At 35.7% G+C, this 21,507-nt stretch overlaps 1 protein-coding gene across 10 annotated transcripts in view; it reads right to left on the minus strand.

Moving 5' to 3' along the window:
• Nucleotides 1–21,507, minus strand: part of LOC123552588 (dystrophin-like) — a 253,635-nt gene that overhangs the window by 139,004 nt on the left and 93,124 nt on the right. For all 10 annotated transcript variants that reach the window (XM_053540095.1, XM_053540089.1, XM_053540088.1 and 7 more), the window contains 10 exons: nucleotides 20,764–20,892; nucleotides 20,271–20,444; nucleotides 19,275–19,430; nucleotides 18,689–18,856; nucleotides 17,446–17,628; nucleotides 16,262–16,417; nucleotides 14,403–14,561; nucleotides 13,915–14,220; nucleotides 13,207–13,344; nucleotides 12,571–12,738 (listed from right to left, as the gene is read on the minus strand). In XM_053540095.1, the coding sequence (XP_053396070.1) occupies nucleotides 12,571–12,738; nucleotides 13,207–13,344; nucleotides 13,915–14,220; nucleotides 14,403–14,561; nucleotides 16,262–16,417; nucleotides 17,446–17,628; nucleotides 18,689–18,856; nucleotides 19,275–19,430; nucleotides 20,271–20,444; nucleotides 20,764–20,892 (1,737 nt within the window). The remainder of the gene's footprint in view (nucleotides 1–12,570; nucleotides 12,739–13,206; nucleotides 13,345–13,914; nucleotides 14,221–14,402; nucleotides 14,562–16,261; nucleotides 16,418–17,445; nucleotides 17,629–18,688; nucleotides 18,857–19,274; nucleotides 19,431–20,270; nucleotides 20,445–20,763; nucleotides 20,893–21,507) is intronic.

The raw sequence follows: 21,507 nt of genomic DNA on the forward strand, positions 1-21,507 counted from the left end.
AAAATTCTACGAACTTGTTTCTAATGAATTTTAGCTAAATATTATTACATTTGTCAATGTAAATCTTTTACAAATATAATAGTACAGCAGCTCTGATATTTGTATCATTCTTTTAATAGGCAAATCATGTTTATTAAATTTATAGTTATACTAAAATAACTCCATCTTGGTTGGGCAACAGGGATTATAGGAAAATCAAAACCAATGAAAAATCTAAAATGTCTTAAAGACCTGCTCCAGTCCTACCTTCTAACCCTTAAATTGTCACTGAAAAAGCATGAAAATCCTGACTATGAACAGTGATGCCTGTCAAAATAGAGTCTATTTAATATAAAATTCTATATAAAATACCTGTGGTTTTGCATGCTAAAGTGTGGCGCATTGGCCATTAACTGTTACCTTTTGTAATCACGAGTTGCACACACACAACAGAATTTGAATAGCAGCGGAGCAGAGCTTTAGCATTTTAACTAGCATGCTAGATATTGTCGTCGTGAATGTCGTCTGCTAATGTAAAGTTCATTCATTTGCTCCAAATTGGAACATTTGCAAGTACAACAGCTTGAACCTGTCAACGCATAATCGGGTTGATGTTCAGCTGTTTGCAAGGCTGTTAAATTGCGCAGCTAAGGTTAATGAACATAAACAATTGACAATGATCAGTTGTTTAAGTTTATAAAATCTGATTTTCCACCTTTAATCACCAATGTCAAATCAATTTGTAACTGTTGTCATGGTGCTGCATTACATTCAAAGCCATAACTGATTAGTTGTCCAAGGACTATTCTGATTTTTCTGAGATTTTGGAGACTGTTCTGGTTGGACTGAGAGTTTATTGCAAAATACATTTAATGGAAAGTTTAAGGCAAACCAGTCAAAATCACACAGTTTTTGGTATAATTGTTTAACATCTAATGGTGCAACATTTTTTAAAGATGGCCATATTAAGGTGGGGTGTTGCAAAAATATTATTATAATCAGATATTCATAACTTTTACAGAATCTTTTAAAAGCACAAAAAGGCCAAAGAAACTAGATTGAAAGTTCTGATAACAGATAAACACATAAGTTGTATTCCATTTATGTCTCGACTTGTTTTTAACAACAGAACTCCCAAATGCAATATTATTGTAATATATGCACCCTGAGAACTATAACATTGGTAAGATAAGAAAAACCTATAATTCCTGGAAAACCCAAAAGACTTACATCTCTGAATATATGAGCCGTGCCATGGGAAAACCAACATAGTGGCTTTGCGACCAGCATGGATCCAGACCAGCCTGCGCATCCGCACAGTCTGGTCAGGATCCATGCTGTTCGCTAATGGTTTCTGTAATTGCTTTAGGCTTTGAAAGCGAACAGCATGGATCCTGACCAGACTGCGCGGATGCGCAGGCTGGTCTGGATCCATGCTGGTCGCAACCCACTATGTTGGTTTTCCCATGGCACGGCTCATATAGTCTTATGTATGTCTTTATTTTGGGAATCTCTGTAAACCTCTTCAGATTTGTTTTTCTGCACTACCCGAAAAACTATATAGAATTAAACTGCCTTTTTAGCTTGTTTGTTTAAGTAGTTCAAGATAATGAAACTGCACTGGGAAAAAAACATCAAATTTTGGAAAAAATGTCAAACAATCTGACAGAGACAGAATGAACATATGAAGACAAATTTTTCATTGAGAAAGCATTATTCACTCATTATAACTTACAATTGAAATTTACTTACATTTTTAAGGACTAGAATTCCAAATCCTAAAATGCCCGCCATAAAGCAAAGGAAGACTAAAGATAGAAGGAGTGTCAGCGCCGACACAAGCGACAAAATGTCGTCTGCTCCCATTTTCCCAGAATTCAACTTTTAGATTTCCAAACACAGAGCTATCTTTTCAAAAAGCCCATAGTTTGTCTTCACACTCTTTCATACTTTATAATTCCTCGCAACATGAATCTTCCTATTTAGATTTTTTTCAACACTGTAGTCTATCTTATTTCTTTATGTGACAGGAGTTCAATATTCTCCCCATATTCAACCCATATTCAAAACACTTTCATTACAACTATCAAAGTTTCTTTCCGTACCATATAAAACTCACTTTAACCGTTATGGATATACAAATAAATTCCAAATTTTCAAATAATCTTTTCGCGAATGATAATGCACATTCTCAAATATTTACTCAGTGATGATAATCAACAATTAGTTCCTAAATTTATACAGGTAATTCTTGTCTCCCATAATTATCTTACCTAAAATAAATCCAGAATCGTCCCAGAATAATCAAACTTCGGCATAATGCATTCAAGCGTGCACTTTTGCACATATTTTTGTCACTGTATCAATCGCAATCAACAATAACACATTTTCTATTTTTTTGTACCAGCATATTTTCTTTCTGTATACCTAAAACACCCTGAATACCACTGTAATTTCCATTAAAGATTGTCTATCACTTCTTAAAATCCAATGGTTAAAACACTTTTTCATTATTTTCACATTCATCGCCAGTAATCGAAGCCAAAGTTTTTGAAAATCATCGCTTTTGTATCCTTTATAACAACAAAATCACTTACGAAATATTCCCAACAGATTTTCAACAATTTACTTTCTGCTGAAATAATTAGCACTTGATGAATAGGAATTGACAAGATAAAAAAGTATATTTTTGGGCTGCAAAAATAATTTCAGCTTTGAGCAAACAAGCCCATCGGCCACAGGTGAGCAAGCTGTGAACCATTTCAAAACATGGCTGGTAAACAAATTAAATCCACCCTTATTATCCTAACGTAAATTCAGTAAGAAATTAAGTCGAAACTTCACATTCTCTTTGAACTGGAATACAATACCAACGTTTTGCCAATTTCCAACCTCTGAAACGTTCAGAACAATCATCTGTTACATTCCAATTTGATTAGAGCTAATTTAATATTTAGAAAGTCTCTTTTACTTTAATGAAAATATATATTCCAAATTTTAATCTTGTAGCTATCATTTATTACTTTACGGGAAAAAAATTGTAAATTTCATTTAATAAAATATTGCTTAAATACAACACAATGAAGCTCTTACATGTGTTACGAAATTTTACAGAAAAAAAATAGTTCCACTTTACAATAATTCTTGCGTTAACCTTTGAACTTCAAACATACAACACCATACAGAGCAGACGACACTTTCACTTCTTTTCTCTTCCTTCAGAACTCTCAGCAGACGGACATGATTCTCCTCAGGTAGCACACAGCAGTAACAGAAACAATACAAAGTACTCTCTCAAGTTCACAGGTAAGCCACAGGGTAGCAAAAGACAATGATTCACCAGGTGGCGCCAAGTGTACACCCATTAGCAGACGACACTTAATTATTATAACTTCTACAAACATAACTTATGATTGTTTCTGGCACTTAGTTTTAAGTAACCACTTCTGCAACAGTATCTTGTAAACATTGTATACCAATGTCATCTATATATCAATCACTTTTGTATCGGAATTCTGCTTCAAATTTGTTTGTTCTATACTAATATATAATATATAGTGAAGAGATGCACAAATTTGCAGGTATCATCAAATTCTGGAAAACATGTCCAACTAAAAAGTCACCTGAAACTGAAAATAATTAGGGACTATTTATACAAGGCAAATAATTATTTTCTATTTTTAGGGACTATTTACAAAGAGGAATACTTTCTATTGCCACTAGTGGCCTTCTTTGAAAGAAAACAAAATGATTCAAGAACACTGACATCCAGGTATATGTATTTTCTATAACAAATATTCTAAAGTTTTATATATGATAATCCCGTCTGTATTTTCTCAGACATTTTTCTGACAACTTGCCTTTACTTAGAACAGGCATGTCATAACATTCTCCTCAAAACAATAAATCAACAGTTCAAAATTCTGTGTGTATATCTTATATTCAGGAAGTCTTCCTATTTCTATAAGAAGCTTCCTCTGCCTGGTTTTCCAAAGGTGCAGAATGGCATTTGCTTTGAAAAGACATGCCTTTACACTGGCAAATGTGATGAAATGCATTCACTCTACCAAAAGTCCAAAAATGCCTTTACACTGCCAAAAGTGCAACTGCCTTTACCAAAGATGCAGAAATGCCTTCACTCTGCCAGAAGCATAGTGCCAAAAGGTACAAAAATGCCTCCACTTTGCTAAAAGAGATGAAATGCCTTTCACTCTGATTAAGACGCCGAAAACTCTTGCCAAAGGTGCAGAAATGCCTTCATTCTGCCAAAGGTACAGAAATGCATTTAAACTGTCAAAAGAGTTAATTGCCATCAGTATACCAAAGGTGCTGGAATGCATTTTAAACCTGCCAAAAATGCCCTCATTCTGCCAATGGCATAGAAAAAGCCTTCATTCTGGCAAAGTTGCACAGATGCCTTCACACTTCCAAAGGTGCTACAAATCTATGGTTGAGTATTTATAAACATGTTCTCAGTAAATCAAGAATTCTTCCTGAAAAGATGATCCACAAGTATGACTCACGAAACAACAAAGCCACTTACAGACACCTATCTCCATTTTATACAAATTTTATGCAACCATAACATTCTATACTGGGTACAGTATGCTTTGAACACTTGCACTTGAATTCCGGAATCAACTTTTTCCCTGTGATCCATAATCTCTGAATAAAGATCATACAAATTCATAAACTACACAATGTTTAACATGTGATTATTAGTTCCTTTGCCCCCAAAAATAATACTATTATTATTCAATACAATAAAGAACAAGATTTGCACCTACAACGCCATTTGTTTCATTGAAACGAAAAGTTAATAAGTGCTAGCATGTATATCTTGATTTACAACGGGCTTGCACTGACGCAATTGCAGTAACAATAACCGAGTGTGCTGAGTGACATTACATAATGCAAAAACAAAATAATGATAGTTGCATACGTCTGCGGTAATTGTAACAACGCGTGAACCGCAACTTTGACCACAATGTATGGAAACTTCATTAACTTCATCAAATTGTTACTTCATTATAACCACTGCAGAACCACCCACATATCTGGCTGCTTCTTCATACCTGGGTAGGGTATATCATTTTAATCAACTTCTCCATCACATCTTAAATGCCAATGTTATATGAAGCCTGATGTCATCACTTCCTTGTGTGCTTTTATCTACCCCTTACCCCTCCCCACACCCCTTTTTCTGTATTTTACATATAATTAAAATGTACTTGTTGGATTTTTGGAGCAACCCATCTACAATATTTTTCCATTACAGCGTTTTTTCTTGTGGGCCTACTTTGCGATGCATGGCTCTATGGCTGTGTTTGGGGTGCTCTGTGCTCCCAGGAAATTTACCCTTACCTTTTGATTTTTTTATTTGGGTTTAGCTCTGTTTTTAAACAGTATCTCATTTATGTAACAAGGGGCACTTAACCTGACCGGTGTCCCTCGATTCTGTACCAGTTATAACCTCCACTCTGCAAGTTACTGCCAACTTCTCCACAAGAATCAGAAGTGGGGATGAAATGACTGGAGACACAATGTCTTTTAACAATTTGTCACAAAAAATAGCCTTGCCCGGGGAGTGAACTACTAACCCCGTGATTTCCGTAGATCTGTGCTCTCCCTACTGAGCTAAGTGGGAAGCACTTCTGAAAACACAGGAAAATTCTGTCTGGCACGCAAGAACACAACTTCTCAACAGTGTACTTACTTCAAGCTGGAATGAAGTTTTTTTTTAAATTGGCAAAAGCACTATAATAACTGCTTTTTGTTTTTAGCCTAATACCAGAAAATCTAATCTCTTTCATATTAACTTTGAGCTACATCACTGGAGTGAAATAAAGCCAGCACATAGTTTTGGTATTACATTTTGAAGTTTACCTTGATGCAAGTAAAGGAGAAGCTGGTCAAAGTGATTATGTCTAGATGTCTAGAATAGGTAAAGAAAGAAGAAATTTTGATGTTTCAGTAAAAAAAGCTAAAAAACATGTGATGAAAAGAATATTGCATTTGTGTCTTTCCACATTGAATTAATTACAATTGCTGAACAACAGGGCCAAGATGGCCCTAGGTTGCTCATCTAAGTAACACACCATAACAGTGTAAACATGTTCATGGAGACAAATATTCTGACCAATTTTCATTAAGATTGGACCAAAAAATGTGGCCTCGAGTGTAAACAAGCATTTTCTTAGATTTGACCTAGTGACCTAGTTTTTTACCCCACATGACCCAGATTCAAACTTGTCCAAAATTTCATGAAAACAAACATTCTGACAAAGTTTCGGGAAGACTGGAGCAAAAATGTGGACTCTAGAGTGTATAAAAGCTTTTCCTTTGATTTGACCTAGGACCTAGTTTTTGATCCCATGTGACCCAGATTTAAAATCATCCAAGACTTCATAATAACAAACATTCTGACCAAGTTTTATGACGATAGAATCAAAAATATGCCCCTTAGGGTGTAAAAAAGCTTATTCTTTGTTTTGACCTGGTGACCAAGTTTTTGACCCCACATGACCCAGATAAAAAATCATGCAATATTTCATGCAGACAAATATTCATACCAAGTTTCATGCAGATCAAATGAACAAGAGTGTTAACAAGCTTTTCCTTGATTTGACCGGGTGACCTAGATTTTGACCCTATATAATCCAATTTCGACCTTGGCCTAGAAATCATCAAGATAAACATTCCGACCAAGTTTCTAAAGATAGGGTAATAAATGTAGCCTCTAGGTTGTTAACAAGCTTTTCCTTTGATTCAGGGGCAGTAACTCTAGAACCCATGATGGAATCTAGTTGGTTTTCGAAAGAAACCAAGATCTTATTGTGACTTAAGTTGAGTGTAAGTGTGGTCAAAATCAAATACAAAATGTCACTTCTATCGTCTTCATAAGGTAAAAATTACAAATTTTGGCTCTTTGAGGGGTCAATCAGGGGCCGTAACTCAGGAACCTATGATTGGATCTGACAGATTCATCAAGGAATCCAAGATTTATTGCTGTTGAAGATATTATGCAACTTTGTATCAAATCAAACCATAAATGAAGTCTCTATATGGCTGCAAAAGCCAAAATAGCAAATGTTGGCACTTTAAGGGGCCATAACTCTGGAACCCATGACGGTATCTGGCCAGTTTTCGAAAGGAACCGAGATAATATGCAGATACAAGTTGTGTGCAAGTTTGATTAAAATTGATTTCAAAATGTGGTCTCTATCGTGTTCACAAGAAATTGTGGACGGACGGACAGACGAGGTACAAAGGGCGATCACAAAATCTAAGCTAATAAAATGATAAAATGCTCCATGGAACTTCTCATGAAAAGACACTTCTGTAATATTCTCTATATATACTTTAACAGTGACACAGATTATCTACAAAAAATCTGGACGATTGTTCTCAAAAATACTATTCTTTTTGATACCACCCACTTAGCTCAATAGGGAGAGGGCTGATCTATGGATCGCGGGGTCGTGAGTTCGATCCTTGAGCGGGGCATATGTTCTCCTTGACGATTTGATTAAAAACACTGTGTCTGAAATCATTTGTCTCCCACCTCTGATTCATGTGGCGAAGTTGGCAATTACTTGTAGAGAACAGGTTTGTACTTTTACAGAATCAAGGAACACTGATTAGGTGGACTGCCCACAGTTACATAACTGAAATATTGCTGAAAAAAAACAGCGTTAAACTCAAAACAAATAAACAAACTTTATTTTTTGAAGAAATGTTATTACTTTAACGTCAGAATTCTTTTAGCATCAACTACTTGACTCAGAATTTCTTGCACACATTCACCCCACTCTGATAGTAGGTGGTGCACTAAAACTCTCATTTTCTTCTTGTTTCCATTGTACATAACTACCCATAAACCTTTGCACAGTTATGTCGTAAAGGTATGATTTTTCCCCCAACCACCCCATTCCTCGCTGACATACCATCAATCTTTTATTCTTGTTTTATTTTTTCTGTCATAAAGATGTTGTTTTAGTCTGTTTTTGTAACCATAACATAGGAATAATTATGAGCAGTATATAAGAAAACCAAAATTACTGCGATCATAGACAGTCGTTGTTGAAAGATTTATCAGGTGTTTATTAACCTTAAATGCTTATAATGCATCAAGCAAACATGACTTTTCCGTCTTCGGGGATAAAAAAACGAAAAACAGTGCCGATTTGCAAATTGTAATATGTTGCAGTGACAATATGTAAGCCATTATGTATCAATTATTAGCCAATCACTGGCCGCTTGCCATCTTGTAAATGGCCGATTATATTTTCACTCTGCAGCTGTCCTACATCCATATTTGAGCCGCGCCATGAGAAAACCAACATAGTGGGTATGCGACCAGCATGGATCCAGACCAGCCTGCGCATCCGCGCAGTCTGGTCAGGCTCCATGCTGTTCGCTTTCAAAGCCTATTACAATTAGAGAAACCGTTAGCGAACAGCATGGATCCTGACCAGACTGCGCGGATGTGCAGGCTGGTCTGGATCCTTGCTGGTCGCATACCCACTATGTTGGTTTTCTCATGGCGCGGCTCATTTATTTATGTGAGCTGGTGTCAGTAGATAATGAGTACAAATATATGACCCAATGGAACATTCTGACTGGTTAAAGCAATGCCTCTGCCAAATAACTTGCAACAATTCGAAGGTCACATGACCAACTAGCAGGGAAATTAATTTTTCAAGTTTATTGCACGAGTATGAAGTTCATGTATTTATAAATTCAAAATTCTGGTGAACAAAAATCATAGTGTTTTGCAATGGGCACTAACTCTGTAAAGTTATCCAACCAGACAATTTGACAATAGACTTAAATGACTGGGCATATTATGCTATTGGAAGATATTTATTTAAATAAACATGGTATTTGCCATAATTTGCTGGAATAAAACTAACAATATTCTCTAATGAAATAATTATAGATAATGGGCAATAACTCTTCAAAATGCCAAACAAAATAATTGAAATGTAAAATGTATCAAAACTTTGTGAGCCAAGAAGAAATGTAGTTATCTTGAAACAGAAATGACGGTTTTTAATGCATTCCAAATGACTGAACATTAAAAATTAAACCTTTTTTTTAAACCACTCTACAAAGCAGTAGGTGTCTAGAATTTTCCTAAAATAAAATGGACTTCATTTATGAGCAACTGCCTAACATCAGTTTAGAGCTGGCTTCCATCAGTTTAGATTAATGTACAGTTCTATGAAGTAGTTTTCACAGGGGAGAAATTGTTCCAACTCCTCCCCCTTACTACAAAAATGTTGAGGTTTCTAACTCACCTGTCATCTATCTAATTAGAGCTACGCAAATATATTTTTAATGTTCAGGTAATACAATATGTAATAAGACTATTACTGGGGGGCATGTTTAATAAGTATCCCCAGAAATTGTGCATCTGTATCAAATTATGTTGCCTTGGAAACATAGCATCCATATTTACCTGGTTTTTACTATTATCAATCATGGAAAGTAAAAAAAATGTCAATTTTATGATGGAGAAAATGAGAGGTATGGTGGAAATGTTAGAATGTCAGAGAAAGTATATACAGGTAGTAACATAAAACATGTCAATGAGATATTACAGTACACTATTTTCTACACACAGAAAGTATATACGGCTGCTACAGTACACAAGAACAAAAGAAAGAATATATTGGTTGACATAAAACATGTCGATAACCTACTACAGTTCACTTTCAAAACTTTCTACACATATAAAGAGTATGTAGGAAGTGACATGAAATATGTGAAAGAACTGCTACAGTACAATCCCAAAGCTTCCTTCACGCATAAGATATGGAATACAACTGCAAGAGTATCCAGATACCCTGCTAAAGAAACAGAATATTCATTAACCAAGTTGTTAACTTAATTACATTCAAACACGGGTATAAAAACTTAGAAAACAGGCAGAAGAAGAGAATCAAGTAAATATGTGAGGCACTTAAACAGTGCTTTCTGAAGTAAAGGAAATTTCATATAAAATTAAATCAAACTTTACAACAATTTAAAAGAAAAATATCTGTCAATGGACCACACTGGAAATAAGAGATGATTTCTATATCTTTTTTGTGTCATCCTTTGTGTTATAATGTATATGACATGGCTTTATTTAACATGCATACTTGTTCATTGTTATTCTGTATGCTGTTATTTATACTGCCATGAATAAGTACATTTTACACAGAATAAATCAACCTATCTATAACAAAATGTTTACAGCAGAATGTTAGCTTCTTTGAGAAAATAATGAACTACTTCAAAGTAAACTAGAAAACAGTATGCTGATTTCAAAATAACTTTATCTTAACAATTACTATTCACCTTTTTGTTAAATGAGCCACGCCATGAGAAAACCAACATAGTGGCTTTGCGACCAGCACGGATCCAGACCAGCCTGTGCATCCATGCAGTCTGGTCAGGATCCATGCTGTTCGCTAACAGGTTCTCTAATTGCAAAAGGCTTGGAAAGCGAACAGCATGGATCCTGACCAGACTGTGCATATGCGCAGGCTGATCTGGATCCATGCTGGTGGCAAACCCACTATGTTGGTTTTCACATGGCGCGACTCAAATAATGTTAAAAAGTACAGAACTGAGTTACACCAAACAAGGTTCCATTTGTTATTACAAAAGTTTCGTTTATTGTTAGTTGTGTTGTTTCACTTGCAAGTTAGTAAATTTACCATGCACCAAAAAACATACGCCATGAAAATGAACATTTCTGGTGACAAACACCATGTAAATTTACTACAAGTGGGATCATGCAAACAATAGAATGGCTGCTTCATTAACAGTCATGTAATTACCAGATGAACTGTCACATGACTACCAGGAAAAGTCATTTTGTCCTGGTGAAATATGATTTTAATTACTTGTCCATTTTTTGCCAAGAGCTATTTTCCATTTGTTAATACAATTTTATACAGTAAAATATGGTTAAATTCTACTTGTCCATTATTACGGCTTATGGCACAAGTTAGTTGGGCAGGTCTTACAGATGATTTTGCCACCTCTGCTTTGTAAACAGTCACTTGACAATCAGGCAAGGAATCACATGGCTACCAAGAAAATCATCATGTGACCACAATACAAGCAGTCATGTGACTACCTTGTAAACTGTCACATGACTACCAGGCAGAGTCACATGGCTACCAAGAAAATCTTTATGTGACTACATTACAAATAGTCATATCAGTACCAAACATACAGTCACATGACTGCCAGACAAAGAGTTAAATGGCTACCAGAAAAGTCATTATGTTTCTTGTAAACAGCCACATGACTACCAAGAAACCATAACTTTAACACTCAACAGGGGAAAACTAAAACCAGTGTGTGTTTTAAACATGAACTAGTGCTAGTAACCATAAACTGTAACTAAACAATGATGCAAACAACGTAACCATGGTAACAATATTACTTTCCATACATACCTCCTGATTGGTCAATTTGAAAGAAAAAAGTGAGTTAAGTTTTAACAATACTAAATGTATTTACCTTATGACTCAACTTCATCCTCAAAGGTTGAAACAAAGTCTTAAATATTCTAAGACTTTTTATCTTTGAGTAAGTCCAACATATCCTATTATAAAATTATCTTTCATATAACATATAATATGACTGTACTAGAGAGGGATATTAGTAAAACTGCTAAATGTTTTATCTCCTGTAATGAAGTAATCTTTGCTCCTTCTGAAGATGGTTTATTGAAGGTGGATCTTAACACATCAATACAAACTGGTTAATCTCAAGTTCATATAAGCCATAGTACCTATCATAAACATGTTTTTTCTTTAACATAAACTATCACAAATTTTTACCTTTTTTGCTTTAAAGTACAACTTCTAAGAAAGAGTCTGGCATAAATCCAAAAACTGAAAGAACTTTTTACAAATTTTTTGTTCATATTTGAATTCTTTAAATTTTTCCTGCATTTCATGTAATTTCATCAAACATATTTCACTAAATCATCAACTGCAAGCATCAAACTTTGTAAAAAGGTAATGAAAAGGCCAAACATCAATCCAACATTCAGTGGGCGGGGCTAAAGAGAAGCTCAATGAGTGTTGCCATTCAAAATGGACCATCTTCCTGTATACCTTCAAGCAGTCCAAAAAATTTCAACTGTTCCTGGAATAATGCGACTACAATTCTAGATGGTTAAAATCAAAATACATTTCCTTGAATAAAATTTGTACTCAAATAACTGGTCTCATAAACCCCAGGCATTCATCAGGTCACAAAGATATACTTGCTGCACTTGTTGGAAATTGGTTGTGTTTAAAGTATGCATGACCTCTGTACACTTTAAACATACCCATGCATTTCATATCAAAGCCACAAGTCATTTCTTAATTAAAAGACAAAACTTTAAAATAATCTCAAGAAAAATATTTTCATATGGAGACAAGAATATTTTTGAACAAGCATAAAAAAATGATGTATCTACTTTTACCAGAATGTGATGGTCCATTTTAACCTGACAACTCTCAGTTTTACTTTAAAAAGACAAAGCCACAGTAAACAAAAACTTCAAAACCACATAGCATTTCAAAAACTATAAACCTTGTGTATTTCTCTGTTGATATTCGCAACCTTAATGTTTGCCTCCATGGCATCAAGGTTCATCTCTAGATCTTTCGCTGTCCGCTTAAACGTTGTCCACTGCGGGACTATTATCACCAAAGTCTTCCTTTTCTTCTCCGTGTCAGATTTCAAAGTCTCCCAGGCATCCTAGTTAATAAATTTCACAAAGTTGGGCAAAATTAGAAGGTATGAAGTTAGGTATCCAACATAAATTCAGTTAGGCAAATCAGTAAACAAGACAGGATACTTCTTTGACTCAAGAAAAAGGCAATGAAATTTCTGTTGGTGCCAATGCTAACAGTCAATAGTAAGACAGTAATAGAAAATCCAGTCTAAATTTGAATATGTGACTTTGTCAAATTGTCTTTTTTAACTGAAGTATTCAAATATTCACTAACTGTTCAAGACTTTTAACACATTTATTGTTGGGTATTATTTAAGAAGAGCAATGATAGCTAGTTTTCATCATGTTTCTTTTGAGTTATAAGCAAAGTAAAACTTCAGTAAATTTGTTCTACTTGCAATAGGTACAAAACAATTTCCAAAGGATCTTCAAAGATTTTAATTTTATTCAAATGCAAATGGCTGAAAATTAAAAACTGTATTATATCTTACCTTAAGAGTTTCAACCTCAGCTTGTATGCGTAAACTCTCTGACGGGTCATCGTCTTCTAGTTGCCGTGACAACATGTCTCCCTGGGAGACCAGACTCTCAACATTCTCTGACATCCTCTGAAGATTGGTGTCTAGTTTCTGAAATTTTTAAAAAGAAATTAATTCCTAATTTCTTTATTATAACTTAACATCTTGTTTATGAAATGTGCAAAGATATTTGCAAGTAACTATCAAGACAGTGTTCCCATTCTTACATTTATATATAAAAATGCAGAATTCAGTCAATTAAAAATTGTATTTCTAGCATTTTGTAAATGCTGTATTGCAACTGATATAATCAATGACTAAACTTGCTTATCTACAACTAAGCATTATAGCAAAACCTTCATACAGAACAAGAACAAACACCAATAACATATTCTATGCACAGTGATACTGTTTAAACTACTCGTCTCAAGTCACTTGTTACAAGTCCAAAATTTACTTGAACCGCTGTGGACCCTTCTTTGTGGAAAACATTAGTACTGATGCTTTATGAAAAAGGTTACATCCAAGTGGAGGTCCAACGCAGGACCTTGTTGTTCAGTTACATTATCCATTACATCATTGTTCCAATAAATAAAATTGAAATTGTTCACTGATTCTTGTAGTCAGTCACATATACTTAAACAAGTTGAAATTCAATAAATTATATCGACATTTCCATACCTTGGCATTATCCTGAAGATCTCCAATGCCGTCTTTAGCCTGCAGGTTGCCATGGCAAACTATATCCCTCTGGTACACCTCTATCATCTCCTGTGCTGTTTCATAGAGCGAGTGGAACTTTTTGGCCGACCCTTCAATGTCTGCTGTCAGTACAGGGGTCACAGAGGTCATCACCTGGGAGACTGTCGTCTTGGTCACAGCTGTCTTAGCAACCTCAACTTTAACCTCTGTATGCTCTATTTCTTTAGGTGAGCGTAGTTCCGTATTGTCAGTGACGTCTAATAATAGAACATTTGCTAACTTGTCCTGAAATAAATACAGTATGATTACCCACAAAATGTTTCACACATATTGCAAACACCTTTTGTTTAAGCTGTTATAGGCATTAAGAATTTTCATATTAATCAAGGTCCATGTTTCAAGGGAATAAGTTTTGTGCTATATGAAACTTAATCGAACTTAGTGTTGCACCTAAAACTCATCCTAACCTTTATTCTTTGAATAAGTTCCGCCCATCTCTGGTTCAGGTATGTCAGTTCTGGTTCGACCATACTGGTGTATCGGTTACTCTGGTTCATCACGTGGACGGCAGACTCTCGGACCTCGTCCACATCACTGGCTTTCTCCACACAGTCACTCTGCAACATCTGTCAACATAATAAGTATACTGTGAGATCATTTCACTCTTCAAGGGGAATAAATATTTGTAGATTACATGGTTGCAATAATCTACAAACTTAAATGATGACATATAAGCAAATTTTCCCTTTAACCCTTATTATGCTGGACACAATTGATTCGGTCTTTGCGACAAGTGCAGATCATGATCAGCCTGCACATCCGTGCAGCCTGATCATGACCTGCTCTGTTCGCTATTCAGTCAGTATTTTTTTTGGTAATCACCCCTTTTAACAATTAATTGTATTGTCCCAACTGAAAGATGGACAAGTTTATTATAGAAATTTAGCAGGGTAAGGGTTAAAATCTGAAATTCACAAATTCATATCCACAAGAAATACTGTTTGTTTGTTTTTGGTTTAATGCCATTTTTCAAAAATATTTCAGTCATGTAACTGCGGGCAGTTAACCTAACCAGTGTTCCTGGATTCTGTACCAGTACAAACCTATTCTGTGCAAGACCAAACAATAAAATTTCATACCCATGAAATTAAGTAATTTTAAAGAATATAAAGGGTTAAATTCAATCAATCATGAATTTCTAATTTTTAAAATGTAGGAGATCTGCAGCCAGTTATGACAAATATTCCGTCTGGAATGATGAACTGTGTTATCCTGCCTCTTTCTTGTATTCAAATTAAGATGCAGACTGGTTCTGTGATGAAATAAAAGAACTTCTGAATCTAAAACAGTTGCAAAAAACATTAAGAAAATTGGACCCACCAATAGCCGTGGAGACAGAAATCAACCGGTATAGTAAATATCCCCCTTGATATAGCATATAACTTTGATGAACATAATTAAAGCTTCTTGTTTTGTTTGGTGGAATTTAACGCTGTTTTCCAACAATATCTTAGGTATATAATAGTAGTCACTTAACTAACCAGTGTTCCTTGATTCTGTTCTAGTTCTGAACTTGTTCTCCTCGAGTAAATGACATGAGCCGTGCCATGAGAAAACCAACATAGTGGCTTTAGGACCAGCATCCGCGCAGTCTGGTCAGGATCCATGCTGTTCGCTAACGGTTTCTCTAATTGCTATAGGCTTTGAAAGCGAATAGCATGGATCCTGACCAGACTGCGCGGATGCGCAGGCTGGTCTGGATCCATGCTGGTCGCAAAGCTACTATGTTGGTTTTCCCATGGCATGGCTCACATAAATCAGAGGTGAAGGCAGCATGACTTTGTATACACTGACTTCTGTCATACTGTCATGGGAGAACAAATGCCATGACCTGGTATCAAACTTGTGACCTCCAGTGTGTTTTTTTTTGTTGGGTTTAATGTCACGCCGGCACAATTATAGGTCGTATGGCGACTTTCTTGGCAGCTCTGATGGTACAGGAAGACCCCAGGTACCTCTCTGTGCGTTATTTCATCTCGGGAGACCACAACCTTCCATAAGCCAACTGGATGGCTTCTCCACATGAAAAATTAAACACCAAGAGTGCGGCTCGAACTCACATCGGTGAGGGGCAAGTGATTCAGTCAGTGACTTTTACCCCTCGGCCACAGAAGTCCCCTGTGACCTCATGATTCACAGGCTTTTACTCTACCTATATAATGCTGATTAAAGCATTCTAGCAAGAATGAAACATATTGCACCCCTGACCAGTAATGTCAGTGTTTACATCCTTACAGAATATGTAATATAAATGTACAAGTATTACCTGCAGTTTTCCAGTCCAGTAATCAGCAACTTGTTGCTGTGGTAACAGGGTATCATGGGTATGTAAGACAGCCTCAGTCTGAGTCAACCAATCCTTGAGCTTCATAAGTAACGTCTGAAAATTCTGGAAGTCTACATCTACATTTTCTTCTTCAGACTGTAAAAAATATTTTACAAGTATGCAAGTATTTTCTAACAAACATTAGATATTATATCCCTAACTGGTAAATAACTCTAAATGGGCTAGTTTTCCAGCGACCTTATTCTGTAACAGTTACCTCCCCTGTTTTTCAAAGAATCCTCACAATAAGACATTATCTGAGCCGCACCATGAGAAATCCAACATAGTGCATTTGTGACCAGCATGGATCCTGACCAGCCTGTGCATCCGGGCAGTCTGGTCAGGATCCATGCTGTTTGCTAACAGTTCCTCTAATTGCAGTAGGCTTTGAAAGTGAACAGCATGAATCCTGGCCAGACTGCGCGGATGCACAGGCTGGTCTGGATCCATGCTGGTCGCAAATGCACTATGTTGGTTTTCTCATGGCGTGGCTCATTTAGTCTGTGAGTCTGATTTCATTCTCAGCACTTTCTCCTTCACTGATATCAAAATTAACTACAGTAACTGAATATAAAACAGGCTGCCTAAAGTCATGTCATCTCAATCTTGCGTTCTTAAAACTTTCGGAGAATTATTTATTATAAATCATGCAACATAATATTTAAATGACTACCAAATTGTACTGAAACTGCACAAAACAAAAATAAAATCCAATATCTTAAATGTAAACACTGTAATTATAGAAAATCTGCTTAGAAGAAAACTAAACATCATCATACTTATCCGCAAGAATGCAAATTTAATTAGTTTACACAATTTTTGCATTACCTGATCCATTGTCTTCCGTCTCAAGTTTGCTGCATCCGCAGCATGTAGTTTACAGTTTACAAAAATAAAATCCAGACTGCTATATTTAAATACTGTAAACTCATTTAACTTACTGGGGTTAAAATTTTGCAGTTTTGGCCATAAACCCTACTTTTAGGGGACATGAATTCGTGGTCTTTTGATGTTAAAATGAAGGAATTTTATTGTTCATTTACATTTAATTTCATTGATTGATGCAAGTACAAAATTCATGAAAAGTAGTCCCTCACAAATATAATTGACTTCACAGTTATTACCTGTAATTTAGCTATCCAAGCCGTCAATCTCTCTGACAGCTGGTTCCACTGACTGACAAGGTTTTCATAATTTGTTTTTGTCTCGGTAACCAGGCCTTCTTCCGTCAACTCTGCCAAGTGATGTATCAAATCTTTCATTGAGCCAATCAGCGACTGGCGACGTACCATCTCTTCATGTGTTGCCTGAATTTATATACAAAATTATTTTTTTATTACCATGGAAACTCGCCCAAACACAAACCTGGCTAATCAATAAAATTCAAACATTTCCAATCAAAAATTTATTCATTTCCATAAATATCTACTGAAGCCAGGGCTTTGGCTCTCAACCCTTCCCTGTCATAAATCAAACTCCACGCAATGATTACCTCCCCTTAAACCATGTAAATCACATGACTATTGAAAAGAGATTCAAAATATCATTTTCTTATTTTGACTTTATTTTTTTCGTTTTATCACCCACAGTAGCCTTAGATTGTTTAATATACTCAAACACTATTTCAATAACTAAAATCTAATATCAGATGACGAATAAAAGAATTTAATATAAATTAAGGCACCGCCTAGCATGGGGATTTATCTTTTATACATCCACTTACAAAGAAACAGAAAGTGAAAGTTCGCTCTTACAGTGAAGTTTACATTAAGTGTCATCATGCCTCTTTCAGCGAATATCATAATTTACAAAATTTATGGAAAGCCGTGACGATGACGTCATTCACCGCGTTCTCGCACTGGCTTTAGGATTTTTTTGTTAGTTTGCACTCCACGCAGAAACTTGACGACCTTTACACTTCCTTACTGCTTTAAAAGTGTTTTTCAGTTCCATGTACAGTTATCATTACGTAAAAGAAGAAAAAGAATCATGTTGGTGCGGTTTACGAATTTCTGTGACTGATTCGGGGTGCTCGGATGTTCATGCAGACAACCAGTCTGCGGTGTGTACATAAACCGGAACCGGAAAGCATCGAAAAAATTGCCTCAGTATATGCAAACAACAAAGACGAATAACTATATATGGACGTTACCGTCTCGGGGATTTTCATCCCCTATTAAAATCTTGATAAAAATGTTGGTCTCTGAGATTGGTTATAAATATACCTGTAATCAATCAAAGGTGCTGTTTTTCTTTAAGGCATACAGCAAGCAACACCTGAAAGTTAACATTCTTTTCAACCTTAAAAAAATATTTTTGATTTCTGTTGTAACATAAAAAAAAACAGTTATACTAAGATATACAAACCTTTGCAAAAGCAATCTCCTTGCTAACACTAGAGGTCGCCACTGTCTTCTCTCGTGCATCAAGCTCCTGGTTGCTTCTATTAACAAAATCTTGAACTGCAGACGACTCCTTCCTTAACTTTTTCGTAAGTTTTAACGCCTTTTCAACTTTGGTTTTACCTTCAGTAACCTACAACAGAATTTTCAAACTTTTAAAATACAGGTTTTATTTTTATGGTGTTATTTTAGTAGGAGGGTTAACAATCCCACTGCACAGAGGATGTTTAACCTCCTGTTTTTCTAAACTCAACTAGTGCTGTCTTTCTCCGACTTGTTTTAACCCAGCTAAGTTTCAAAACCATAATAATCTGGAGACATTCAGATGTATTTCTATTTCTTACTTAATTTCTAGATAATTACTGTAGAAAGAACTTTTGCATGTGCTTCAATGTAAACTAGTATCTACTAATTTGTGGTAGCCTTCAACATTAAACCTCAGTTGTTGCTGTTTTAAGTCTTTAAAAGATACTAACAAACTTAAAATTTAAAAGCCTCAATGTATATAAGAATTTTTTCAATATCAAATAACTTAGATTAAACATACATACCTGAGCACCAATGACATTAAACTGTTGCTTCAAGGCATCCAGTTGTTTGTTGAGTTTATCAGGAAAGTCCACTTGTTTTTTCTCAACAATATGTCTTCCTGTTTTGATCACATACTCAACTTCAGATTTTAACTCACTCATTGTTGTGTAGAATTTCTGTAATAAATATTTTGTAAAACAAGTTCAAAACTGTCTGTCCTTGCACTCAAAAATAACTTTTCATGTAGCAGGATTTTGTTTTTTTCTTCCAGTTCAAATAAATTTCTTTAAAAAAGCGTACTTTATTACTGTAAAAGGAGAAATGTTTGCAAGGGTTTAATTTTCGCTATATTCGCAAGGCCCTACATCTCACGAAAATTAATCCTCACATGAATATTAGTAAAATTCTAATTCAAGTAGGATAACATTTTAACAATTTCACCAATATTAAACCATGCGAACATACTCAAAATTTCAAATTCATGAAATTATGACCCAACAAAAATATGTCTTTTTACAGTAAATTCTATATTATCAAGTTACTCCATAAATTGCAATTCAACATCGTTTGGCATACCTAAAATTTATCATATTCTGTCAAATTTTTGTTCAATTCCCAATAAATCATAAGAGATTTTACACAATCAGTATCATCTTTGCCAGTCTGTAAATACTCAAATACAATGCCTATTTTTTACACGTTTTTTCAACTGGAAAGAGATTTCTATCACCCTGATCGAAGATTAAACGAAACTAAAGTTGTTTCTTGCTGAGAAGTGTCAAGGTATTCAATATCATCATCTACTGTAAAAGCAGAAATTTTCACGAGACCCTACATCCTGCGAAAATTAACCATCTTGTAAGTATTCACCATAAATATAACTCAAATTCAAGTATGATACCATTTTTGTAATTTCGGGCATATTAAACCTTGCGAACATACTCAAAATTTCAAACTCGCGAAATTTTAACCCAGTGAAAATTTTTGCTTGTACAGTATTAACACTGATCACCTACCATACATTGGTCATGTTTATCTTGTAACTGGTCGAGATCATCCCCGTGAATCTCGAGCAGGTATATCCTCTCCTGTATGCCATCAAGTTCACGTTTAACGTGGCTCTGCTTTGGCTCAAAGTCAGCAGGACGTTGGAACTTTTGAAACTTCACATTCAGGTCTCCCAGATGCCTCTGTAAACAAGTTAATTTAACAAACTCTGAAAAACTATCAATAATAGACTGACGGTCTACTGAATAATTTATACTGTGACCTTCAACTTCCAAGCAGTGCCCTCAATATTACCTTGGTGAAATGTTCCAAACCAGCATATAAAGCATAAATTCTCAGTTTTTAATGACAGATTATTAAAGTATTTAAATAAACTTTTCAAAAAGCATATCAAAATAGAACAACGGTAAGTACTAAAACCAAGTCTTAATTTGCAGTGGGTTGTGTTGTCAAATACTATTTAGCAAGCTGTATGGTGCAATGGCAGTATGAAGAATATACCTTGGCCATTTGAAGTTGATAGTCGAGCCTGCTGGCCGCCTCTTGTTTCCCCTCAGCCTTGTACTTCTCTGATTGTTTCTCTAGAGCCTTAATCACGTCGTCTTGTTGACGAAATTCTTCTTTCATTTGCTGAAGTATAATAGACTTTCATAACAATTATAATACAACATACACTTGCTAACAATCTTATTATATCCAGACACCGCTATTAGGAAAAGCCTGTCTCCCATTCATACCAAAGTATCCTGCTCATACCACGTCTCCCCCACTATCTCATGTCTCTCCGACTCGTACATCATGTCCCCCACTCATACCTCATTTCTCCCACTCATATCTCATGTCTCCCACTTGTACCCAATGTCCACCACTCATACCTCATGTCTCCCAATCGTACCCAATGTCCCCCACTCGTACCTCATGTCTCTCCCACTCATACCTCATGTCTCTCCCACTCATACCTCCTGTCTCCCACTCATACCTCATGTTTCCCACTCGTACCTCATGTCCCGCACTCATACTTCAAGTCTCTCCCACTCAAACCTCTTCTCTCCCACTTGTACCTCATCTCTCCCACGCATACCTCATGTCTCCCTCTCATATCTCGTGTCTCTCCCCCCACTTGTACGTCATATCCCCACTCATACCTCAAGTCTCTCCCACTCATACCTCATGTCTCCCTCTCATGTCTCCCTCTCATACCTCATGTCTCCCACTCATACCTCATGTCTCCCTCTCATACCTAAA

This window comes from Mercenaria mercenaria, chromosome 4 (assembly GCF_021730395.1).
Source record: "Mercenaria mercenaria strain notata chromosome 4, MADL_Memer_1, whole genome shotgun sequence".
Lineage (NCBI taxonomy): Eukaryota > Metazoa > Mollusca > Bivalvia > Venerida > Veneridae > Mercenaria > Mercenaria mercenaria.